The sequence below is a fragment of the Lynx rufus genome, unplaced genomic scaffold, assembly GCF_022079265.1.
Source record: "Lynx rufus isolate CCGP_SWC_20201006 ecotype Redwood Valley unplaced genomic scaffold, mLynRuf1.p SCAF_24, whole genome shotgun sequence".
NCBI classification, from domain to species: domain Eukaryota; kingdom Metazoa; phylum Chordata; class Mammalia; order Carnivora; family Felidae; genus Lynx; species Lynx rufus.
The window spans coordinates 14,309,534-14,331,761 of record NW_025814839.1 but is presented as its reverse complement, the minus strand read 5'-3'; the positions used below and the strand labels follow the sequence as shown (position 1 = coordinate 14,331,761).

The 22,228-nt window shown below is 52.0% G+C and overlaps 2 protein-coding genes across 2 annotated transcripts in view; one reads left to right on the top strand and one right to left on the bottom strand.

Annotated features, from left to right (window-relative positions):
* Positions 1 to 9,190, top strand: part of GNAZ (G protein subunit alpha z) — a 53,455-nt gene extending 44,265 nt beyond the window's left edge. The window contains exon 3 of the mRNA XM_047088257.1: positions 7,269 to 9,190. Coding sequence (XP_046944213.1) covers positions 7,269 to 7,613 — 345 coding nt within the window. The 3' untranslated portion in view covers positions 7,614 to 9,190. The remainder of the gene's footprint in view (positions 1 to 7,268) is intronic.
* RSPH14 (radial spoke head 14 homolog) overlaps positions 1 to 22,020 on the bottom strand; it is a 77,889-nt gene extending 55,869 nt beyond the window's left edge. Inside the window, exons 1-3 of the mRNA XM_047088258.1 lie at positions 21,772 to 22,020; positions 20,608 to 20,710; positions 17,033 to 17,151 (exon numbers count right to left, since the gene is read on the bottom strand). Coding sequence (XP_046944214.1) covers positions 17,033 to 17,151; positions 20,608 to 20,710; positions 21,772 to 21,970 — 421 coding nt within the window. The 5' untranslated portion in view covers positions 21,971 to 22,020. The remainder of the gene's footprint in view (positions 1 to 17,032; positions 17,152 to 20,607; positions 20,711 to 21,771) is intronic.
* Between the last annotated feature and the right edge of the window lie 208 nt (positions 22,021 to 22,228).

Here is a 22,228-nt window from a genome sequence, read left to right as displayed (position 1 = left end):
GACCGCTCCACAGCCACACCACTTCATTCATTCCATCCTGCCCAGGACAAGCTCATTGATGACAGAACCATTGACTCTCCTCTCTGTCTCCCTTATGCTTAGAACAGCATCTCATGCAAAAGGGCACCTAGAGAGGATCTACCAGGGAGATAAGGAAGGAGTAAGGATTGCAGGGGCTCAGCAGTGAAGGGGTGTTGAAGTGTTGACAGGCCGAAGTTTCCAGGTCAACTTGACCCTAGGGTTCAGGCTAGTGCTGGGAAGAGTTGAAACCTTGACATCCCCTGCATTTTGTGTGAGGTCTAAAGCTGGAGACCTCTGTGGATACCAGCTGGCCGTGCCCTGTGCTGTGACCACAGTGAGCCCTGTGCCGGACCCTGGAGAGTGGGAACCTGGTGAAGAGTGAGCAGACAAGGAGACAGGACGGGTCAGCACAGAGCCTTCCCCAGCCACACAACATAACACATGCTACCACCTCCTAGCATATCCCCCACTCAGATTTACCCATCAATACAGGCAGGCCCCCATTTGGCCTTCCCCATGTTCCAAGGGTCTAGTTGATGGCATGTCTAGCATGAGTCAGCATTTGCATATGGCTGCCCAAAACCAGTGTGACCCTGGAGGGTCAGGAGGTGCTGGTCCCACCCACCCCCAGAATGTGTGTCCACATAAGAGAAGAGGGCATTGGGAACAGGGTGGACTGGACCAGTATCCCAGGAGGACTACAGAGCTGGGAGCTGGTATGGAAACCAAGGCCACCTGTAGTGTGGGGACCCCACTTTCTCGGGACCCCAGAGGGAGCAAGGAGCAGCATCCATACAGCCTACCCCTTCTTGGAACAGAATAGTGGGGGACCTGTGTGATAATAACAAGGCAGCAAAGTTGGCTAAGCGCCTGTATCTAGACAGGGGCCATGCAGCATGCCTATGGCTCCGCCCACCCGACAGCTAGATGGGGCCTCAAGGCCCAAGAGACAGGTGGAGGACCCAGGGCCCCACAACCAATGATGGAAACCATATGAGTCTTTGTGTGCGTTTTGTCCATTAAAAGCCACACCTTTTGATGAGGCTGCTCTTACTACCTTCTCACAGATGAGGGGCTGAGGCACTGAGAGACAAGCATTTTGCCCAGAGTGACACAGACTAGAGACAGCCTGTGTAAGGTACTGCGGAGCAGGTGAGGACCAGGAACAAGGAGTGACGTGGAGGTGGGGGCTGGGAGAAAGATGAGAGCACCCACATCATGAAAGGCCAGCATGCCCCTCTGAGGAGTCCAGCTTTTGCCCCAGGAGCTCAATCAATAAATCTGGGAATTGAGAGGGTTTCAGAGCATGCCCATGCCCCTTCCCCACAGCTTAGTCCTCAGTCCCAGTGGTGGTCAGTGAGTCACCACATACAGGACCTGGGTCCTAACAGAACACCTGTGGTGGCCTGTGAGGAGAGAACAGGAAGGGCACCGCCCTGTGGGCACCCGGAGGTCTGGGTGGCCATCAGGAGAGGTGCGGTGGATACAGGTCAGACCTTGAGTCTCTGAGGCCCTGGGCCTCTTTCTCTTGCCTGCCTGCCCACCGTTTGGTGCTGCTGGAAAGTGACATGTATGTTGCTGTGTGGGTTGGTCAGGCTATGGTGTAAGGTACCCAGCTCCAAAAACAGGCCCCACCCCTCGTCCGCCCCAGAGGCCTGTTGAGTTGCAGATATGCTGCACACGGGACCCCACGCTCTCTATCACAGACTGTGGAGGCAAACTGCACGAGACCAGAAACTGGCTCAGGCTTCGGGAGGCAGGGAGGATGGCCCGAGAGGGCAGGAGACTGAAATGAGCCCCCTAGAGAGACAAGTTAGAAAGACCCAAGGCAGGCTGGGCTGGTAACCTGGTAGTCCTTAGCCAGCTCCCTTACCCTGTTCCCCTACCTCCCTCTAGAAACTACAGTGCCTTAGGGGGCTGAGCAGTGCTCCCTGCCCCAGCCATGCAAAGAACCAGAATTCACTCAGAGAGGGACCCAGGACCACGGCTGGAGGACACCCGCTGTCCCCTCTGCCTCAGGCAGGCCAGTGAGCTCTCAAGTCAGTAGGAGGCAGATGTTCTGGAAGAGGCTGTGTGGGAAACGTTTGGACAGACCCTTTTGCCTGTAGCAGGGCCCATTATCCTCATGTGCAAAGTGCAGCAGCTGTACCTGAGTGTCCATGATTGGGTTCCAGGCTGGATTTCTGGGACAGCCCTCTCCCACCCAGCCAGCACGCAAGGAAACCAAAGTCTGCCTTGTCATGACAAAGCTCATGGGCCTGACCTGTTAAATCAGGGAAACGATGGTAACTGGAGGTCCTCAGCCTGGCACTTGGGGCTGTCCTGTGCCCCACTAAAAAGCTAAGGGAACCTACTGCAAAGACGCAGGCCTCCTTGAGGGAGGTGGGTCTTCCACTGAGAGGTGAGAGGAGACAACAGACAGCCCTGTGCCGGGGCAAGGGGCAGTGAGTGGCATGGGAGAGTGCCCAGTGGGCAGCAGCAGCAGCCATGGGAAAAGGCCCAGTAGATCTGGGCTCTTCTCATATCAGCACCTGTATTCCTCCTCACAGTTATCTTGGCATTGAATGCCGTGACCATCCCATTTTACAGATGAGGAAACTGAGGCCCAGAGAGAAGAAATGACTTGTCCAAGGCACATCAAACACCGGTGGTGACAGTGAACACCAGGCACCTGGCTCCAGACCCTGTACTTGTAACCAGGGATAGGGGACAGCCCTTTTGTGACACGAGGAGAGCCATCGTAGAGAATCAGAACCAAGGGGCAACGTACCAACTCCCCCCCCCACCACCACCACCACATGCAGGCTCTCCTTTGCATCCCAGCTCACCCTGGCTGTTGGCCTCAAAATGTAGCTGGTCCCATCCAGGCGACCATGGGTGCTATCACATGGTAGCCATGTGCCTGGTGAAGGCCTCTGCTGCCAAGTTCAGCACTGAACAAAGACTCCAGACTCACAGGCCAGCTAGCTCCTTAGCAACAGGCCATTAGGTCCAGCCTGGTGACATCCACAGGCCACCCTGGGGGAAAGTTCATTCAGTGACACTGAGTATATTTGGACCTGTCCAAGCAGGAGCTTTCTTTTTGCAAATGGCCAAGAAATTACTTCTTTACCAAACCCCAGGGATTACATCCAGCCGCCCAACTGCCTCTTGCTGTCTGACATGGTTTGTTGCAAATCACTGATTTCTCACCATTGGGCAGTAAGATTCCCGCCACTGCATAAGCTTCTGATGGGAATCATCTGCTCCGTGTTATTTATATAAATGAATGCGCAGACAAATCCCAGACTCCTAGAAAGTGCCATTTTGCTGGTGAGCAGGCCCTGGGGAGAGCTGGGTGGGCCTCAGAGCCCCCGGCTGGCATTGCAGGCAGCTGCTAGTGGGTGCGTTTCCTCCTGGGTGAAACAACCATGACTGCTCCACTGGCAGCTGGAGCGGTAAAGGCAAGAAGGGCTTCTTCCTGGAAGAGCAAGCGGTTGTTGGAGATACCGGGCTCTTAACTGAGCCCTGGGAGTCAGCCTGTCTGGGCCCCCATCTCCCCATGTGTGAAATCTGTAGCCTCCTGCTCACAGCACAGCCATGGGCTGCAGAGGTGGCCTCTCAGATTCTGGGTCCAAGAGGATGTTTGTGTCAGGCTAATGGAAATTTCACAGGACAAGGGGGTGATACACTAGCGATGATCCCAAAGTTGCCCCTGCCTTCATTTGCCATAGGGGCCCAGCGGCCCAGTTGGACCTCAAGAGGATGGTGCCCAGTTTTCTCTTACCACCTTTGGGGCCCTCAGCAGCAGCTCTGACCCATGATACCAAGTGGGCAGAGGCACAGGGGAACTAAGCGACATGGGGGAGCCCCACCCAGGCTGAGGAGCAGAAGAATGGGGCCACAGCTGGTGTCCAGGCTGTGCATACCTACCGAGGGCTGTAGCGAGAGGTACCAGGGGAAGCCCTAAAGGCCAGACTGAGGGGCTGGGACTTTACCCTGGTGCAGGACGCATACCCAGACATGTGCTGCTGTGAGGTGAACAGGGATATGGGGGCGGAAGTAGAGGAGCTTCCAGGAAGAAGGGGTCTTAGGTGAGGCCATAGCGAGCAGAAGGTGGAGAGGAGGGGAAGGGAGGTCCTGGAAGCTGGGCGGGGAAGTACACCAGTGGCATTCCTCCCATACTCACACTCATGCAAGCTTCACAAAGTTTCCAGAGTTACAGCCCAAAATAGCACATTCCTTTTTCAATGATTTATGCTTTGAGGTGTCAGGACACTGCTCTGCCCACCTGGGAGCGATTGGAATGAAGGAGTGAGCACACCACAGTGACAGTAGCACTGAGGGCACCGAGTCAAAAGGCCAGGGGACTCCAGCTCCACTCTGCCCACCGTCACCAGCTCTCCTCAGCCAAGGGGCCTCATTTGCAATTACAGGGGGCCCTGGCCAAGTGGCACCCCTTGTGGGCCATGAGCACCCAGAGAGCAGTAGGGGATAACAGGTGGAGTGCAGCATCTAGCCTGGTGCTTCACAAGCTCTGAAGGTCATATGCGTTTCTACAAGCCAGTACCCAGTCAGTGCCTTCTGTAGGCTGTGCTGAATCCTGCCTGGCAGGGCCCATGCAGGCAGGGCATCTACACAGATAGAGGTTTTGTGGTTATTCTTTGATGCCTATCACCTCGCAGGTGTGTAAATGATGGCCAGCGTGATTACCCATGATTTATCCCAAGGAAGAGAGACAAGCAGGAAACCTGAGCCCCCAAAAAACACAAAAGCAAGAAGGAGACTCCTGTTCTGTGGTCCTAGGCAGTAGCGATCCCATGAGCGTTTGTGAGGCACTGCCAAGGGCATGGCTGCCCTGTGAGGAAAGTGCCTGAGTTCCCAGATTTTCAAGTACAGAGGAACATGAGGCTCAGGGAGATGTCTAAGGACCAAAAAGTCTTCCAAGAGCTGTCTGTGGGGCAGAGGTTCACATGGGACAGGAAGGACTGGTCAGTTGGGGCTGAAGTCAGGAACCTGGGGTGGATATTGAACAGGAAGAGCAATTGAGATGGCCATGGGGTGGGAGGGGCCATGTGGCCCGTTGACCCCTTCAGTGCCACACAGGGCCTGCCCTCAAAGGACCGACCAGCAGAGGCCTCGGCATGAGCACCGGCCAGCACATACGCGCTGTTTCAGCATGCTGAGAACACCCTCCTGCCCCTCCACTTCCCAGACTCTACAGCCTGCCCAGAGCTGCTGGGCTTGGACCAGGTATGAGGGCTACCTTGGTTCTCACCCCAGGTGACCCAGCAGATACCCATTCTAGGAGCCTGGCTATGTCCTGGCTTCTCTGCCTGGCCCCCACTCCATGAACACCAGCTCCATACCCTGGGAACTGGCCTGCTGGGTCCTACCTGCTGGTGGCCAGCCTGTCCCCCTCTGAGTCCTGGGCACCTGTCATGGCTCCATCACCTGACATGAGAGCTGGGGCCTGTCACTGGCCCTTAGGGCATGCTCAGCAAGTGTTTGCTCATTGAATTCATGCATACGTGCTAATGACTGTTTCTGTTATTTATCTGATGTGAAGTTTGGGGTCAGAAGCACAGCCCCTGATTATGACATCATTCCTGTGAGAATTGATAGCTCTGTTAGGCTTTACAGTGTGGCTTCCAGAAATCCATTAGAGCTAATTAGTCTCCAGCAGAATGTGACATTCCTAGACCACCACTTATTCACTTTTGGGAACATCATGTGGCTCCTCCAGGCACTGCTGGGGATGGGAATCCTGCATCTTGTTTCTCTCTGGAGAAGGGTCCCCCCCGCCCCTGCTTCCCCAAGACCTGAAACCACCCACTTTCCAGGGTTTCTGGTATTTCTTAGCTCATTCTAAAGAAGGCACAAGATTGGTTTTGGAAAACCTCTTCTCTAAGGTGGAATATGGGATCTGAAGACCGCTTCTCTGAGGTTGGAGAGTAATGACAAGTACCTCTGGGCATCCTCTCCCCACTCAACCTGGTTCCTTCCTAGCGCTGATGCTATTAGACCATGTATCTCAGACAATTCAGGATCTCTGGGAGAGCAAGGTTTCACTGTGGCATCCTCCTGGACAGCCCCACCTGGGGTGATCTCACTTGGGTCCAACAGTGCTGCCCATCCACCCTCCAAGTGAGCCTGAGCTCCTGGTTGTGGAACATGGAGCACATTTCCTGCCTCTCCAAGCCTCAGTTTCTTCATCTGTAAAATGAGAATCAGAAGGTGTAAGGACTGAACAAACTGGCATGCCATGGCCACACCATCAGCACCAGCTGCAGCTTCCTTTGTTGTTACCATGTCACCGGTGATATAATCTAGTCAGAAAGTCCTCAATTCCGACACCCTGGATCTAAACTAAACTAGTTCCAGGCTTTGTTCGGACATTTGGCTTGTTTGTTTTTTTTTAAAACGAGGGGCAGCTTTCACCATAGTAACTCACCAGCAGTTCTTTTTAGAAGCTAGAATTGTCAGTTCTCTGTGGAAATGGTGAGTGGTGAGTTTGGGAGTCAGACAAATACATTATGTTCCCTAAAAACTCAGTTACTACAACCCATTTAAGGTCCTCAGAAAGAAGGGGGTAAATAAGGGCCATTGCCACACTCTGGTCACTGAGCCTGGTAGGCCTCTGTCCTCACATGAGCGCCATGACCTGGGCGGGGCAGAGGGGCCTGAGCCTTCCCCAGCTCTCTAGACTGGAGCCTTCGGTTTTGGAAGCACAGGCTGTTAGTTTACAGATCTGGCTGAGGACTGACAGCACCACGTGGCAGGATCGAGGCTTAGAGGACTGGCCCAAGCCCTAGCGGGCCGGAGCTGCTGGCTGGGCAGGAAGCTGGCCACGCTCACATTGAGGGAGATGCGATGGCAGCATGAGGGACTTGAGCCAGCGTGGGATGGCAGGGGATGGGGCCCTTAGCTATGAGCTTGGAGTTGCCCAGGTCGCTGCCGCTAAGGGAGGCCATGCAGCAGCCCCGAGCCACAGAGGAAGCACCAATGAAGCAGAAGTGCCCATTACTAACAAGTGTCAGGGCGCGGAGGGCGGTGCCAGCCACTGTAGGGGCTCCAGAGCCCGTGGGAGGCAGGTGAAGACAGACTTGGCCTCGCAGAGGAAGACTTCCCAATAAAAGGGTGAATTTTGCAGGGCCAGTGCTGGGCTGGGAGACCTTCCCAAGGGGCCTTTCTCTCTGAAGGGCTGTGGGTCTAGGGCCTTTCCTTGCTGCATCCCCTGATTAACACCAGCATTTTCCTGCCTGCAGAGTCGAATGGCAGAGAGCCTGCGCCTTTTTGATTCCATCTGTAACAACAACTGGTTCATCAACACCTCACTCATCCTCTTCCTGAACAAGAAGGACCTGCTGGCGGAGAAGATCCGGCGCATCCCGCTCACCATCTGCTTCCCTGAGTACAAGGGCCAGAACACCTACGAGGAGGCCGCTGTCTACATCCAGCGGCAGTTCGAGGACCTGAACCGCAACAAGGAGACCAAGGAGATCTACTCCCACTTCACCTGCGCCACCGACACCAGTAACATCCAGTTTGTTTTCGACGCGGTGACAGACGTCATCATACAGAACAATCTCAAGTACATAGGCCTTTGCTGAGGAGCTGGGCAGGCCAGTTTGCCTGTGGCAAAACCCCTGGGGTGTCACACCCCGACTTGTGCTAGGGAGACCCAGCCTAGGGGCAGAAAACGGGGGACCTGAAAAATGTCCCCCCCGCGGCCCTCCACCTCCTTGGCCCCCACATTTCCGCAAACATAAATATATATGGATAGATTGCTAGGTAGGTAGACACACACACGCACACACACACACACACACACACACACATATGCACACACACAGTCTGGAGATGGCAAAGTTCCCCAAAGCGTTGAGGCCTCTTGAAGACTTAAGCAGTTGTCACCACGTTCACTATGAGCCCTTTCTGCCCCCTTCACTTTGCCTTCCCGAGCCGGCCCCGCTCTGCATGGGGGTCCTCGTGGGACTATGAGGAGAGGCGGCTGGGTCATCTGGAGGAAGCCAGCTCTGCCCAAGCTTGGGACTGGGGACCTTGCTGCTGACCAGGAGGGAGGACCAGAGCAGGGTCCATGCGCCTTCCCTGCTGGCCACGCCTACTGCTGGCCTACTCTGTACCACGTTCGTTCTGGAACCAGGGTGCAAGGCCAGATAACAGCACTAACCAGACCTCTAGCCACTCACAGCTCTTTTTAAACAGCTTCAAAATATGCAGCAAAAATCCACACAATAACATGAGTGGCACGATTTGTTTCAAACTAGGCCAGCTGGGTTCCAGCTTTTCTTCTACTAGTCTGATGTTTTATAAATCAAAACCTGGTTTTTCTTCTCTGACATCCTTTTTTTGGCCAAATCTCGTGGTGTTTCGCAGAAATATGGAAAATTTCAAATGCAGTTGAGTATTCTTTTTTAAAATGCAGATTTTCAAAACATATTTTTTTTTCAGGTGGTCCTTTTTGTGTCTGGCTTGCTGAGTGTAAAAGTTATTATCTGGATGAGTCTGTCCCTCTGCTCCCGAGCGACACTGGGGCGGACGGCCGCCCTGTGGCAGCCTCGCGGGGCCGCGTTGTACATAAGCCTGTGCAGCGTCCTCTTGTTACTGGTGCGATTTCTGCTTCGTTTTTATTTCAGAAAATAAATGTGATGTATTTAAAGAAGGTTCTTCACCTAGGAGCGAATGAACAATAGCTAAATGTCTTTGGTATTTAAAGAGTAAATTATCCATTGGCTTTGCAAGCGGAGGAAGGGGAAGCAAGAGATGGGGCCCTGGCCCCTGCACACCTTACACCTGAGATGGGCTGAGAGCAGCTACAAGTCCTGTGAAGGCTCAGCGAGCGTTGTAGCCTGAGGGAGGCCCTGCGTGGACCTCGCACTCTGGCCCTTCATGTCCCAGGGCCTGTGGCACCCACCATCATGAAAGGACCTTGGCCGAGGGCCGCATGTAAATATGAACCCCCGCTGTTGAGAGGGAAGGCACCGCCAGAGCCCTTGCCAAATCTCCTTTTCTCTTAGCCTCTGTTCGGTACCTATATGTCCAAGGTCAGTGTGTGGAATCACAGCCAAGGACTTTAAGAGATGTACAGAGGGAAAGAGGAGCTGGTGATTGTATGAAAGTTAAAGATTGTCTACTTTAAGAAAATAAAATACCCTGAATGAGCTGAGCCTTGTCCTGATGTGCTGTATGTGTGTGGCTGACATCTGGGAGGGTGCCCAGAGACACCTTCCGTGCCCAGGGTGCTTTTTCTCTCCCCTAACCCACACATTTAGGCAGAATCGTTTGGAAATCAAGACAGGGGGAGGCCTGCCAGGCCCCTGTGTCTGGAGGAGCTGAGGTTCAGGGGTGATGGTGGCTCCAAGACCCCTGCCCAGCAATGGCCCAGGCTGCACCAACACCCAGACCCGTCATACCCTAAAGACACCTCTGCCAGAGTCAGACTCATCCCCACAGAGTGGAAAAGGTAGAGAGCCTGGAGGGTGCTGACAATGCCCAACAGTATAGGGTGGGTCCTGCAAGGTGTGGGGAGGAGGGGTCCCCCCCACTATCCCACCGTTTGCCAACTCTGGCTTGTGTGGTTAGAGACATCTCCGTGTGGTGGAAAGCACCAGTTAGTAGTCAAGCAACTTTGTTCAGCCTGCACTAGGCTCCTTACAGATTATTTTAACATCTCTATGGCAGCAGGTTGTTAGCTGTGCCCCATTTTACAGATGAGAAAAGGTGTCCAAGGTCAAGGTCAGGGATTGGCGGAACAGAGAGGCAAGGGCTTCCCAAGCCTGGGGTTCTTGTCTGGCTCTGCCCCTGATCATTCTGCACCAGACAGACAGCATCCCATGGGGAGCCCAGAGCCACTCTGCACCTCCTCCTCAAATGCAGGACCCACACAAAGCCCTGAGGACCAGCAAGTGGAGATGAACACGCACGCACACACGCAGACACACAGCGTGCAGACACATACAGATTGGGCTTTCTCCCTCCCCCACCACGAGCCTCGTGGGGATTCCCTTCACGCCTTCCCACATCACCAAACAGCAAAAACCCAAGGGGACTTTTGTATAAGAAGAAATAGCGTGTGACTTAAAATCTTTGAGACTTATTTTACGCTTTTAATGCCAACTGTGAAAAGAGCAGTAATTTCACCATGAGCATCCTTCACCTAAAAATACACAGATAGAAGGAAAATAGAAGGATTCTGCCTTCTCTCCTGATGTGCTCAGGGATGGGAGGTGGCTTCCCTGGGACAGTCCTCCCAGTTCCCAGAGCCTGGTCCCCAGAGCCCAGTGGGCAGACTCTTCAGTGTCCTGCCCTCTGCTGCAATCTATCTGCATTGCTTTTTTTTTTTTTAAACTTACATGAACTACCCCTCCCTGCCTCCTTTCATCAACTCTGATAAGTATGTGTTCTATATTCTTCTCTTCCACATTTTGGAAACCATGCATTCAGTGAGGTTTTTTTTTCATTTCATGGGCTGACTGTTTTTATTGAAGTATAATTGACGTACAATCCTCTTAGTTTCAAGTATACATCATAGGGATTGAGAGGTTTTTTTTAATGTTTATTTTTGAGAGTGGGGGCAGGGGAGGTGCAGAGAGAGAGAGGGAAAGAGGATCTGAAGCGGGCTCTGTGCGGACAGCAGAGAGCCCGATGTAGGGCTCGAACTCACAATCCACGAGAACATGACCAGAGCCAAAGTCGGATGCTCAATCAACTGAGCCACTCAGGTGCCCCAATAATTCAGTATTTTTATATATGTTATGAAATGATCCCCACGATAAGTCTAGTCACCCTCTGTCTGTGCTGGTTCTTCCTCTCGTGGGCATGCTATGTCTGCCTCTTGTTCTGCTAATCATGCTCATGTGCCTTACCCCACCCTTGAAGTCCAAGAACTGTCTATCCTTCGGGGCTCAGCCTTCTGGGTGTTGCATGTCCCCTCCTTCCCACACTCTACTGCATAAAGTGCTCACTCCAGGGCAAGGTGGGAAGGGTACCTGGCACATTCTGACCCACCTCCTTTCTCTACTGTGCCCAAACAGTTCCCAGTATGGAGAAGGCACATGCTAAGCCAAAGAAAGGCCCAGGAAAGGTCCACCAATGGTGGCATTGGCCAGAGGGAAATGAGCTCTAGGACCAGCAGCAGAGGGACCAGTGAGAGGAGGTCAGGGTTGACAGGAAGACAATCCTAAGGGGAGAGGCTCTACCTGTGCAGGAAGGCCTGGCCCAGTCCTGCCTTCTACAGGTGACTAAGCACAACCCAGGTCCCACCATGTGGCCAAAGACACTCTCTTACAGGGCACAGTGCCCTGTGGGCTCATGGGGGTATTGCCATCCTCCCCTGTAGTTCTCTCTGTCGTCCAAGATAGTGTGATGGGTCAGTGACAATAACCCCAGCTCCCCTCAGTGACTGCACACCACATGGCCCTGCGCTGAGCCCCGTACCCACTCGTCAGATCCCAGCCTCCTCCACTCTCAGGACACTGAGATTACTGATTCGATTTTATAGAGGAGAAAGCAGAGACCGGGAGGGGGAATGACTTCCTGGCATCACACTGTGTAGCAAGTGACCCAACCAGGCCTGGGACCCCAGGGGCAGTGCTCCATCTGTCCATCTTCCCTGGAGCCTATGCAAGGCCCTGGCCATCTAGGACAAATAGGCATGGGCTATAGGTCTGCTGACTCAGGGGCAGGTGCTAGGGAGGGGTGCAGTACACCATGAGGACAAGGGGGCCCCACCAAGGCTGGATGGCACCCTGGGGGCTCACCTCACTAAGAGATGAGCTGGGCGAGGGACTTCAGTGCTGAGGTAGGTCCAAGGCCAGGGGCCAGCTGGTACTGCCCAGCGCATGCACCGGAAAGCCTTGACCCTCTTTGTGTAACAAGCTGTCCCAAACCGCCTGGATATATTACAAAAACCTCATAGAGAAGGCTGAGAAAGATGGCCCACCCCCAGAGAGACCACAAGGATAGCTGCTGGGACAGTGGCCAGCCTTGACTAGGCCAGACAGGGAAAGACTCTTCCGGCTGGAGCAGGCAAATGTGTGCAGAGGGTGAGGAGGGGAGGCATCATGCAGGTGCACCAGGCTGGGAACCAGGTGGGCAGTGTCCCCACTGGTGGGCATCGTCCTTTGCTAAGTCTGGGAAGGAGGCAACTGCCCACCAAGGACTGTCAGGCTGAGGATGTGCCTGGGGCCGGGTGCATCCCATCCTAAAGGCAGGTGAGAAAGGAAAGACGCACCCCCCTGAGGCAGCCAGCCCCATCCCTGTACTCTGTGGTGTCAGGGCTAGGAAGAGCAGGAGGCTACTCTGGGCCACCTCCCGAGGCAGCCTTCAAGGAGAGAAAGGGGTGCAGCAGCTTGCCTGGCTAAGGCTGCCTGGCTGAGGCACACTGTGGAAGGGTGAGAACATCCTGTTTTGCTTCTCCAGCACCCCCTATCCCTAGGCTTCTGCTATTCCCACGGCTTCAGCTCTGATGTTCCCCTGCACCTCAAAACTGCCAAGATCAAAACAGCATCCAACTTCATGCCTGGCATGCCCTGTCCCTCCCCAGGCCCATCCTGCTCCTTTCTGAAGCTGAAGAGCCAGTGTCCACAGGAGAAGACTCACATCCCTAGCTCCCTCCCCAGATGGTGCTCTCCTCTGGGTAGGGAGGGACACCTGTTTTAACCCTCACAACTTCACCCAGGGTGCACACAGTGTGTAGGGGACACAGCAGTCCCCACACCGTGGTCCTGCCACAGCTGGGCCAGCAGCTCAGAGTTCAGTCCAGTCTCACAGGTACACCCAGTCACCCTGGTTCCAGGCCACTGTCATAGGGCCCAAGGGGCCTGGGTCATAGCCAGTGGGGCTGGTAGGGAGACACTTCCAGGTCCACGGTACTATTCAGCTGCATCCCAAAGTCCAGTTACAGAAGAATCCTCAATTTCGGCATTAGAGTTCTCTCCTACAGAACGCCTGGCCACAAAATGAGACCTGTTTCTGTGTGCAGTTAGCAGAAACAAGGGAACAGAGATTCCCCCAGAATCCCCAGCGGTCACTTAGGGCCCGGCTGACAGGGAACGTGGCCTGGAAGCTTCTGCGTGGTATTTGCCTCTCCAATCCTGGTTTCTCCCGTGCCTGACTTGCACCACCCTGGGGCCTGACAGCCAGGCTCTGTCAGGCAGTCATCGATCCTGTGGTACCCCCTGCTGGTTACTCTGGGAAACCACACACTAGGCCAGATCTGGCCAGACACCAAGGACTCAGGGAAGACCTACTTCCCCCCCACAGATACCCAACACTACAGACGAAGCAAGTGAGACACAGTGGCTGGAACAGAGCAAGGGCCCAACACATAACTATGTAATTAATGAAGGAAGGGAGGAAGTGAATTGCGGCGAATAACTGACAAATGATCCTTTAAAATACGGCATAAAACCTAAATGCCAACATTTGTTGAGTGCCAGGCACTCTGCCAGGTGCAGAGGGTGCCTTCTGGTGTGGCAGTGGATAGAAAACCCATACCAATGACCACCAGTAGGAGAGCCGTCTGAGTTCCGACTATCCCAGCAGACCACAGAGGCACACATATTCCTGTGCTCGGTAATGAAGCTGAGGCTCTGACAGGCTATGTTACTGCCCAAGGCCACACCCTGGTTAAGAGTGGGACCACTGAAGTGGATCCACTCACCCCACCCAGTGGCCCAGTGAGGATACCACCTAGGACACAGCCATACTGTCTAACCCAGAAGCCATCGTGCTGAGTTCCCCCAGGCAGACCTCTTGTGGTGTCTGGCACACTGTGTGTCTCCCTTTCTCCCTCCAGCTACCCCCACCCACCACGACTGCACATTCCTCACCAGAGTGTCCCAGGCCTCCCTTCCAGACACGCCAGAGACAAGGAGTAGCAGCCAAGAGATCCTGTGACAGAAGGCCGAGGCTCATTGCTGGGGCCCCCAGTCAGACTTGTCAGAACCACAGCCCCCCTACTCCTCGTGGTGGGCCCAGCGATTGTGGATTCCAGAACAACTTTGCAGGAAGGAGATGGGGCGGGGCCCTTCCCACCAGAACACAGATCACCATAGAGCTTTTGTAATCGAGACAGTGTAGGACCGGCAAGGGCTATACAAGAAGACCTAGAAACAAACAAAAATCCAATTCACGTACCTTCACCAGCTAAATGTAAAAAGCAAAACCCTTACACTTTTAGAACAAAATAGGACAGACTATCTTCATGAGTTCTTAAGCAGCACCAAACACAAACATGCACACACACATGCACACACACACAAAACTTCTGGGCCAATGAATAAGCAAATAAACAGTGAAAAGCCATGCAAACAACCCAGGAAATGGTATTTGCAGTGTATGTAGCCACCAAAGGGTTGGAATCCAGGATATATGAAACACTCCCTCAAATCAATAAGAAATGGAAAAACAACTCAACAGAATGTGCTCAGGCTCCGGGGAGGCACTGGGCAGGAGAGGAGACACAAGTGGCGCCAGGCAGAGGAAAGATGCCGCCTCTCCCAGTCACAGGGGATGGCAAAGCCACACAACAGTGAAACAGCACAGCACACCATCAGGTTGCTGGTGAGGATGTGCACCAGGCTCTCTTCCGGCTGGAGGAGGGTGGGCTGGGAAGCAATTGCAGCATCTGGCCAAGCTGAAGGCCATGCATTCTCCCACCCCCACAAGGATGCTGTCCTCCAGCAGAGGCCTTGGAGGGACTCCAGGAAAATCTGAGCGGGAATGCTCAGGATCAGAGACAACCAGCACGCCGCATCAGCCGAGCAGGAGTAAGCGTCTGTTCAAACACCAGAAGGGCACGCCACAGATAAAATACGAAAACGGAGCCCATGACAGAACTGGATAAATCTCAAAATTATAACATTAGGTTCTCTAAGTAGCAAGGGTATACATTCAGTAAGATCCATTTACATAGTTTTAAAACATGCAAGGCAAGATCACCAAATAACTACATTCATGGTAAATTATAAAGCCATGCGTTAGGAATATACTCAGAAATTATTGGTGGCTCCAGGGAGGGCAGGAGAAAGGGTGCTGGGTGGGGAGGTGGGGAGCTTCACAGGGTGCTTTGACTGTCATTACTTTTTTTAAAAACAAAAATATCAAGCAAATATGAAATATGGCAGAAGGTTAAGACTTAGCAAAGCCATGATGGTACTCAATGTTTCTTATTATTGTCTCTGTATTTCCCTGAATGCTTAAACAGGTCACAATCATTTAAGAGGGCTGGCTGGGAGCTCCACACCTCAAGGAGAGTTCCTCCATGGTGAGCACAGGGCATTTACTTAGTTCCGCTCTGAGCATTGGAGCTTCATAGACATCCCAGTATTCCAGTGGCCCTCAACCATGGCCTCGAGGGAGAATCAGCCAAGGTGCATTTGAGAAGATATGTGTGCCCATTCCCAGAAACAGATTCTGTTGGCTTGGGATATGGCCAGGGATAAGCAGGTCTTTTAAAAAAACAAAAAAACTACCAGAAGCTTCTGTCATCTGGTCTCACATGCCCAGCCCAGCTGGAAGAAGGCGTGCCTCCCGGATGAGCAGCAATCCCAGGCCCCCAAGGGCTCGCTCTGTTTTGTCCACCTCTCTGCACCTGATCCCATAGTCATCTCTCTCTGGGACCCTCAACTCAGAGAGCGCTCACATGTGGACTTGATGTTTATGGCGTGTTTTGTGCAGGGTGATACACTACATGCTTGGCAAGCATCTTCTCACTTGCCTTCACTTCAGGTCTCCGAGGCAGGTAGTATCAGCCTCACTTTAGAGATGAGGAAATAATCCATCCAGGGGCATACAAGGAACGAGGGGGAGGGCAGAGGGAACCTAGGGCTGTCTCACTCCTGGGCTGCAATGCCTTTTTGCCCAACTTTAATTTTAAAGCACCCCCTTGAAGACCTTGATATCATGCCTCTTGGAATAAGCCCCCCATTTAAAAATGTTCATTGCACCATGTGACAAGGCAATGTCATTCTGACACAAGATCTCAACTCTCGAGCTGCAGCAGGTGGGTGGCCATCACCCTGGACTCTGCATCTAATTAGCAGAAACAGTCAGGTGAAGGGGACCTTGAGCCTGAGGGTAGAGTGGCCTTTGGGGCAGGCCTTCTTTAATCCTTAAACATGATATGGCACTTCACAAAGGAAGACATTTACAGGGCTATAATCATCAGGGAAACACAAATTAAAACCAAAATGAGATACTACCACACACCCACCCACAAAAATAGCTAAAATAAAGAGCCAGGAAAGATCAAGTGTGGGTGAGGATAGAGAGCGTGTGGAACTCTAAGACACTGCTAGTGGGAGTGTAAATTGGTGTAACTATTTTAGAAAACCATTGGTGGTACCTTCTAAAGCTGAACATAAACTTATCCTATCCCCAGCAATTCCACTCTTAGGTATGTCTCAAAAGAAATGCCTCTACGCATCCATCAAAAGACACGAGGATGTTTACAGACACTCTATTCTTGGTATCCATACACTTGACATGATTCAAATGTCCGTCAGCAACAGAGTGGATAAATAAACTGGAATTGTATACTCATATAACATGAATACCATACTCCAGTGCAAATCAGCAAAAACCATACGTGGATCTCAGAGATAAAACGTTGAGCAAAAAGAAAGCTAGAAACAAAATATTTCAGCCTATATGTTTCCACTGATGTAAAGTTTAAGAAAAGGCATAATCTATGGTCTTATGAATAGAAGATACTGTTCACCTTTGGATGAGGGGTAGAAACTGGTATGGGGCATGTGGGAAGTTTTCAGAGTGGTGGTGATATGTACAAATTTCTTAATCTGGGTAGCGATTCCATGGCATGTCCACTTGGTACAATGTAATAAAACCTTCATGTATGATTTGTGCCTTTTTGATATGTGTGATGTATCTTAATAAAATATAACTTTTTTAAAAAAACGTGCTTTAGACCATGATCTGCAGCAGGGCACATGAGTGACCTAGAGTGGAGACCAAGGGGCCACCTGAGTGCCCACTGAGAGCCTACCTGAAGGTAGCTGAGCCACATGCTTGAACGCCAGGTGCAGGTTCTTCCGACAGGCTGACTGAGGGTCGTTCAGCAGGTAGGACAAGGCAAGGATGACATCGTGCTCTAAAAAGCCCTCTCTGGTGAAGAGAAGTCAGATTTAGACATAATTAAGACCATAGAGAGGATCCAGTAAGAACCAGGGGGAAGTTGCCCACCCGCAACCCCACCTGGAGCCTGACTGAGCCTGTGCTGGTTGGTGCAGACCACGTCCCTCTGGCTTCCTGAAAGAAGAAAAAGGCCAGAGGTGGACCATATATTACAGAATCCCTAGAGGCCAGGAGTGTGGCTTGGGTGGCAGTGGAAAGAACCACGCACTGGAATCATGCAGCTCTGCCCCTTCCTTAGCTAGGACTCCAACTGCTCTTTGTGCGCATGGATCCTTCCTTTCACTCTTGTGAGCCTGTAAAATGAGGATGATGAGGCAGCAGAGCCTCACAACTGACCCACCCTGAATCGGGGCTGCACCCACCAGGGCACACACCCCCTGAAGCTCCAGGCTCCACAAGCCCCGCCCCTCAAAGCCTCTTCCTTTTCTCCCAGCTGAATTGTGAGCTTGCCAACAGCCAGATGCTGGCCTCCAAACCTATGTGTGCCTGTTATGTTTGTTGTTATAATTATGCAAGTTAATTAGCTATTAGGTAAGCCAATTAGATGTGAGAAGAGTTTTGTGGGGTTTTTTTTTAATTCCTTATGAAAACAAAGTTGATTGCTTCAGGAAGACTCAAAAGTGAGTCTCAAAAAAAAAAAAAAGTGAGATGATCATAAAAGATTCTAGAAGGTTTTTACATGCAGATTACTCCATTAATGTCTGAGTTCTCCACTCTATCTTAAAGAAACCAAAGCTGCAAATTAGATGATGTTACAGGTGTGGTTTAAGCAAAAGAGATGACGGGAAACACCAACCAGTGGGCCCACACCCAAGAAGAGGCCTGGGTGACACACAGGGTTGGTGAATGCCTAATTATTTGTGTTTGGAGTTAAAACGAACAGTTTAGGGGTGCCTGGGTGGCTCAGTCAGTTAAGTGTGTGACTCTTGATTTTGGCTCAGGTCATGATGTCACAGTTTGTGGGCTTGAGCCCCACATCGAGAATCTCTGCTTGGGATTCTCTCTCTCTCTCTCTCTCTCTCTCTCTCTCCCTCTGCCCTTCCCCCACTTGCTCTCTCTCAAAATAAATAAATAAACATTAAAAAAAATTTTTTAATGAACAGTTTAAAGGGAATGTACAATTTCTTCAATTCCTGGCTTTGTAACGATTTCTTCTCATTAACCAACTGCATATGGTGAGGGCTTCTGAGGTCACCTCTCTCAGGCCTGGGATCAGAAATAAGTGAGAACTCAGTGTGAGGCCTGTGCCTAGTGCCTGGCACGCAGGAAGTGCCCAACTGATTGTGCTCCTGCTGTGATGGCCAGGACTTAACCATGTGGCGAGTTCTGAGTTGTTCTGGGACAAGAAAATCATAGCGGGATACCCAGGTTGCAGGGACCTTTCTGACCACCTATCATGAGGTGTCCTGCCCTCCTCAGTCAGTGCCTGGTCACCCCTCCACATCACTCCTGCTCTGCAAGTCTGCTGTGTCTGCCCTGAGGGCAGCTGCCCCATTCACCAGCAAGCAAGGAAGAGGCAGGCAGGGGGAGCTAGTCCTCCCGTGAGGCTCTCCCATTCGTGGGCTGTCACATGAACTCCTCGGGGTGACAAGATGTCGAGCCTTGGGCTGCCACCCTTATCTCCTCTTCCTGTTGCTATTTGTGTGGGTGCAAGAGGCACAAGGGTTTCAATATGAGCAGGTACTTAGAGCTTGACGGGCTCCACAAGCTACTGGCTGTAAGTTATAAGATCACCACCGAACTCAGGCAAACTTCCCAAGCTGGCCTAGGTTATCTTTGGCCCTTTGCATTCTCTGTCCATTGTGGTGTGGTGGAGCAAGCCAGTGTGTTAGAATCCTGTACGCTGGTCACTCGGTTCTCCTCCCCATGCCTGGAGGTGGCAGTGTGAGGGATAGTGGATGCTGAAGGAGTATGTGGGCCAGGCCATAGCAGGTCCTTGATCAGTGACAGTTTCTTCACTGTACGTCCCCTTTCCCCACCCCTGCTAATGTGGCCATATCCAGGAATCCCACACAACCTCCCCAACCTCCCACTGCCACTAAACAAACCTATAGGCACCCTCGCTATGCTCACAGTTTCCTTGTACTTGCCCAGGTTCCAAGCACCTGTCCTCACAGCATCTGTCAGCCCTTTTTGGGGGTTATTACCCAATGTCCATGGCAGTCCAGAAAGAGAACAAAGGAGCAGGAAGAATGAGAGGTGCTTCACCCCACTTGCCTCTAAGTGTTAAAGCACTTTCCCTGGATCTATCTCAGATAAGCACAGTGAGACTCCAAGGTCATGACAGGAAAGGTTGGGGTCCCCAGATAACCAGGGCTCCTGCCTCCTACATACACTCCTCTGTCCCCCTTATCTATCCGCTCTTCTCAGTGCACAGCATATGAATTGGGGCTCTCACTGTGGTACCACTTCCCCATATGCACCCCGTTTGTTCTTGGTGACCTGTCAGGCCAGGGCTGCTCATGGATCGTGCTAATCACATCTCCTTCTGGGGACCTGAAATTAGAACCCAGAGGTCAGGGAAACTGAGAGACTGAGGCCACCATCATCTGGGGATGGCCCTGAGCAAGTGGGTACGTGAGTTCACAGAGACTATCTGCAGGGAGAAGGAGGCAGCAGTCCCTAAAGAGAGGAGCACAGGGTGGCCACCTAGGCCAATGTGAGGCAGACGTCGCTGCACTGAAAAATTTATGTGCACTACCTCATTTGACTCCTTGCCCCAATGAGCAGTTGCAGATGAGGACACTGAGGCACAGAGAGCTTGGGAAGAGGCAGGACTGAGCAACCTTGAGTTTTGTAAGATGCCCTGACACCACTGAAAAGATCTCAAGCTTCTGTAAAGGACCATCTGTTGTTTACATCAAACAAGCCGGGAGACACTGAGCACCCTGCCCTTCTATTCCTTCTTTTTGGACATGTGCACACTGGGCATCAGTGCCTGGGCAGGGCTTGAGGGCTGCTTGTGATTCTCAGGTCTGTTTTCTTTCTTTCTTTCTTTCTTTCTTTCTTTCTTTCTTTCTTTCTTTCTTTTCTTTCTTTCTTTCTGAGAGAGTGCACGAGTGAGCAGGGGCGCAGCAGAGGGAGAGAGAATCTTAAGCAGGCTTCACACCCAGCACAGAGAGCCTGATGTGGGGCTCAATCTCACAACCACAAGATCATGACCTGAGCCAAAATTAAGAGTCAGATGCTTAACTGACTGAGCCACCCAGGGGCCCCTTGGTTCTGTTTTCAATACCAGGTAAACCTAGTGATCCCAGGTCAAGAGGATGAACTGAACTGATATGGGAAAGCACCCCTTCCCTCCCCCGGATACACACAAACTGATAAACCAAAATTCAGAGTGCTCAAGGTCATCCAAGGGCATGCCACCCAGGGGAGTGATGTGGCTCCAAAGCATGACATTGGTTTCCAGAGACAGCTGCCCACCTGCCCACATTATGGGTCGCCATGATGTAGAGCACCTCAGTGGTCTTTATCCGCACCATGTCATTGTTATCCTTCAGCAAAGCTTTCAGGCTCTCCAGGCAGCCTGCAAGGCACAAAAACCTTTGAACATTTACCATTCTCAGAAATCAATGAACCTGGAAGTCAACAGGTGAGCCAACGTTGGGCAGCAAGAGACTACCAGAGGCTCTGCTGCTTTTGGGCCTCAGGGAATCATGTCAGTTACAAAATATTTCAGATTCACCAAAGGGGTCTCTGTGTGCTACAAAGGCTCACATGGTGGGGGGGAGGGCATTTTATCTAAAGCCCTGCAGGCTTCCCACCAATGCCTCCTCTCACAGTCCACTGCAGGATTAAGAAAATGGCCTTTGCCTTTAGAGAGACTGAGGGGTCAAATTCTCATTCCAGGCCCAAAGTAGTCCTACCTGTGAATAGGTTACACCTAGAGATGCCAGGTTGAACAAATAAAAATCCTGCTTTATTTATTTATCTGGCAACCCTAGCCTCATTCCCCTCCTCTGAGTCTCTGATTTTTATCTGTCAGTTTTCTAATCTTCCCTCCCAAGGCAGGTGCTATTAGGATTAAGATAACACAGGCTCTGCACTGGGGTGATGCCGGCCCAGGGTCAGGCTTATTAAATAGCAACCCTTATTACTGAAGCTCCACCCAGTGTCCTGGCCCCTGGTTCTAGGAACCTCAGGCAAAGCTGGAATTAACTAGCCCTTCCACTAAGGCTGGAGGGAGAAGAAGCAGTTCATCCATCATGTGCCTGATCTGGGAAAGGTGTGACCATGCCATGAAAGTCACCTCAAGTCTTATTTTGAGAATTAAAAGAGTGGGACACAAGGGACATAGAGCTCCCAGATATACGTGTGGTTTTCGTAAGGTGTGTGCCTATCTTTTGTGACAGCTTTGTGAATTAGATACATAAACAGAACTGTTTGGTGGATTTGTGGCCACCTGGTTGAGCCATAGCAGAGGGGGCTGATTTGTGGCTCTGGGTAGGACACCAGTGGTGTCTGGGCAAGGACTGACTGACCAGCCAGGAGGGATGCGGTAAAGGGGCCAGGTCACCACAGCACCTCCCACCTTGAGCCACTGTCCGTCCATCCTAGTCGTGGTTACCTGGGCTGTGACACTCTCACCTGTGTCAATGGCCACGTAGACATGCTCAGGGTCATGCATAAGGTCGCACAGAGCCATGAGGGCTTTCTGCCTCGTCAGCAGGTCCTCTGACTGCAGCTCCTCGTTCAGCTTGGGCAGAGCCCGACAGCCATAGGCAATGGCAGCCTGGGTGGGGTTGATGTCGGGGGGCAGGTACATGGAGATCCCGGCATGGGCCATCTTTCCACGCCTGCAGAGGGCAACTCTCTAGCTTCCAAAACAAAGCTCTGCAGAAACCACTGATTAAGAGAATCCAAAAAGTTGTTGTTACTACTACTGTGATTTAGAAGCTACTTCTCATTTGATTCTCAAAACTGTAAGGGCAGCCAGGGGGATATTTTTGCTTCCATTTTACAGATGAGCAAACTGAGGCTGAGAACAATGAAGGAATCTGCTCAAGGTCACAGTAAAGGTAAATAGTAGCCCACATTGCAAACT